At 55.4% G+C, this 3,461-nt stretch overlaps 1 protein-coding gene across 1 annotated transcript in view; it reads right to left on the reverse strand.

Moving 5' to 3' along the window:
- The window catches only part of LOC103603846 (chromodomain-helicase-DNA-binding protein 5-like), a 23,104-nt gene extending 21,156 nt beyond the window's left edge, over window positions 1-1,948 (reverse strand). The window contains exons 1-2 of the mRNA XM_008588436.1: window positions 1,837-1,948; window positions 141-265 (exon numbers count right to left, since the gene is read on the reverse strand). Coding sequence (XP_008586658.1) covers window positions 141-265; window positions 1,837-1,945 — 234 coding nt within the window. The 5' untranslated portion in view covers window positions 1,946-1,948. The remainder of the gene's footprint in view (window positions 1-140; window positions 266-1,836) is intronic.
- Window positions 1,949-3,461: the final 1,513 nt, after the last annotated feature.

Genomic DNA, 3,461 nt, shown 5'->3' on the forward strand with positions numbered 1-3,461 from the left:
CCCTCCGCAGGGGAGGGAGGCCCACAGAACTGAGGAGGTGAGGGGGACAGAGCCAGGAGGGCACGAAGGATTGGGGAAGTCCCACACAAGGCCAAGGGCGAGGGACCTGCTGAGAGGGTGCCGGCAGGACGGCCACAGACCTGGATGTCATTGTGCGGGTTCCAGTCTGAGTCATAGATGATGACCGTGTCCGCCGTGGCCAGGTTGATGCCCAGGCCGCCCGCCCGGGTTGAGAGGAGGAAGCAGAACTGCTGGGCCCCAGGGGCTGAGGAAGAGAGGCCACCAGGTGGGGGAGTGAGTGGGGGGCACACTTGGGTGAGGGGACAAGTAGGTGGCAGACCAGAGGGCAGGAGGGGAGACTGCAAGATGGACACTGCAGCAACAGGTCCCTGGCAGAGAAGCAGGACAAGGCTAGTGACCCCATCACAGATGGGCAGCCACACCTGCACTCAGGTGAGCCAGAGGAACCCCACCTGCGTCCACTTCACCCCCAAGCGGTGCTCTGAGCCCTGCCCAAGAGACGCAAGCAGAATGAGAAGCAAGTCGATTTTCAAATCTCAGACAGGCAAAGACCAAAGTGCAAATGGCCAGCCAATACAGGCAGAGCCCATAGTGAGGGTCAGCCAGGGAGGCCTGCAGAGCTCAGTCCTCCTCCCCCGCCGCCCCCGCGTTCCCAGCCTGCTGCTGCTGTCAGGGCAGCCCCGGGAATGCTCAGGGGCACAGCTACAGGGCCCAGGGGTCCTGCCCCGCTAGGCAATCCTGACTGTCACAGGATGGCTGGTTCTCAGGCCCATCAAGGCCCTTTGTTAAGTGACCTGGGACTGACCACAGCAAGCACGAGAGCTGCCAGCAGGTCCCCGGCCGCCCAGGGCTTCAGACTCTCCTGCTTCCACGTGCAGCCAGGCCACATCTAGATCCTGGAGCCCTGTGCTCACTTTACCCCCCGTCTTTGGCACGCATGGGTGAGAGTCGCTGCTCTGGGCATTGTGCAGTGGGGCCCAGCCCTTCACGAAGGGTGGAGGCCAGGAAACAGCCACAAGCCCCAGGGAAACAGCTCTTCGCTACTGGATACACACTTGCCACTAAGAAGGCCACACCGATTCAGCAGTTCCCCACTCCAGAGGTTTCCCTCACTAAGGAGGGAGCTGCCCCAGAAAGACCCTCCTGGCCTCTCCACCCTCACCTCGCCTTCCCTGGCAGGCAGGAAGACTGAGCAGTCGGTGAGCTTGGGAGAAGAAGAAACCAGGCCTGTGCGGCCCTAGCCCTCCTCTCTCCTGGCTCCTGGAAGCGGCCACAGGGAGCATGCTTGGTTCTGTGCCCCCTGCCACCCTGTACTTCAGTGGCAAGCTCTGTCCAGCACCACTTGTAATAGGGAACTTATCCAGTGTCAATATTAGAGGCATACTAGTAGCCACCAGCCAGACCCCCAGCATCAGCTTCCCTTGGTGGCAAAGGTGACGTTTTCCTCTCCATCCGCCTTTTTCCTTGTCTATTTCTAACTCTGTCCAGAACAGGCGTTATTCAGACCCCCAGCATCAGTTTCCCTTGGTGGCAAAGGTGATGTTTTCCTCTCCATCCGCCTTTTTCCTTGTCTATTTCTAACTCTGTCCAGAACAGGCGTTATCTACTGGGCCCATGAGAACACCAGCGGACCTGGAAGGTCCTATGGAATGAATCATTTCAGCATTTAGAACTAAGGGAAAGCTGTGTGGTCTGCTTTCTCCAGCCGTTCGAGGGTAGCCCATCAAACATCAGTTGGGTGGTGGACTAAGAACCTGGCCTAGGAGAAAAGACTGGAATGGGGTCCCACAGAGCCCCTGGGCAGGGTGGGAGTACCGTTGAATCTGTCGATGGCCTCTTGTCGGAGGCCCCCAGTGATGCCACCGTCGATCCGCTCATACTTGTAGCCTTCATACTCCAGGAAGTCCTCCAGGAGGTCCAGCATCTTGGTCATCTGCAGGGGAGAGGGGTGTGTGAGGGGCTGCCGTAGAGCAAAGAGCCCCAGGGGGCTGTGGGCAGGGACCCCACCACAGGTGGGAGAGGAGAGAGCAGACTGCTGATTGGGGAGACCCCAGCAGGCCTGAGGCAGGACTCTGTGGAGGAGAACACAGCCTCCAACCTAATCCCCTTCTCACCAGCTCCACAGCCATCTGCCCAAAACAGGGCTCTGAGCCAGAGCCTCCCCTGCTCACACCTCACAGTTACGTGCCGGCTCCATGCCCTGCATTCGAGGCTCTGCAGGACCAACGCTTCCTTCATCCCCCCAGTCATTCGTGACTCTTCCTGGAACACTCACCCCTTCCTGCCTAGAGAACTCAATATCACCTCCTCTGTGATGTCTTCCCTGACTGCACTCCTCCCCAGTAGAGAAAGGCTGTCCCTTCAGAGCTCCCATACGCCTCTGTTGCCCTTAATTCTTGAGAGATAGTTTAGCTGGATGTAAAACTATCGGTAGACATTTTCCCTCCGTGTATTGGAGACTTTGCCATTGTCTCTGCCACCTGTTGTTGCTCTTGAGAAGTCGGGGGACAGTCTGACAGTCTTTCTTCTGTAGGTACAAGGTCAGAAGTGCCACTGCTTCCCTGCCATGTCTCTAGGGGTTAGTTTGTTTCTCTTCGTCTTGCTTGGTACCTCAGAGTGCACTTCAGATCTGAGATCTCATGTCTTTCCCCAATTCTGCAAACTCATCCAATCCTGCTTTTCACCATCCCCCCTTTTCTTTCTTCTGAATTCCTATTAGATGATTGTTGGGAGCCTCCTGAGGTATCCTCCCTGCTCGTTCTCATTTTCATCATTATCTTTCTATGTGGCGTTCTGGGGAAATTCCTCAGTTCCAGGTTCCAATTCATCAATGTTCTCTTCGATGCCGTTGAGAGCTCATCCGGTCTGTTGAAATGTCCGATTTCGATGACTAAAGTCCTATGCAGATTGATCTATTTGTTTCATGACCTCTTGCTTTTGCTTACTTAATTTCTTCTTTATTTATGAGTGTTAGTTACTTCATTATTTTCAAGGATCCTAAACATGTTTTTCCAGGCTATTCTTTTGGTTTGGATTCTACCTCCTGTTTTGCGGGATGTCGTAGCATTCAGTTCTGTCACGAGTTTTGGAATTTGGTTTGTCAGCTCAGTTTGGATGGGAGGACTGTTTCAGTTGCTTTCCCTCTGTGCATATTTCTAGCAGTTGTGCAGGTCCCTCTATGTGGCTTCTCAAGGCCTCAGCCCAGACTCATGTTTTATGTGGTCAGTGGTACTGAGGGGATTACGATCTGTCTCCAAGCCAGCCCACTGCTTGGTTCCACTGCTGGTCACGAGCGTGGTCTGCTCCCCTGGTCTTCTCCAGCAGGCTGCAGGCCCAGGACACACTCAGGCTGCTGGTATCAGCTGTTTTCAGCCGACTTTTGTGCACAGAACAGCTGTACCCAGGCAGTGGGCCCAGCTCACTCTCACCACAGGAGAGCG

The sequence above is a fragment of the Galeopterus variegatus genome, unplaced genomic scaffold (genome assembly GCF_000696425.1).
Source record: "Galeopterus variegatus unplaced genomic scaffold, G_variegatus-3.0.2 Scaffold4824, whole genome shotgun sequence".
Taxonomy (NCBI): Eukaryota; Metazoa; Chordata; class Mammalia; order Dermoptera; family Cynocephalidae; genus Galeopterus; species Galeopterus variegatus.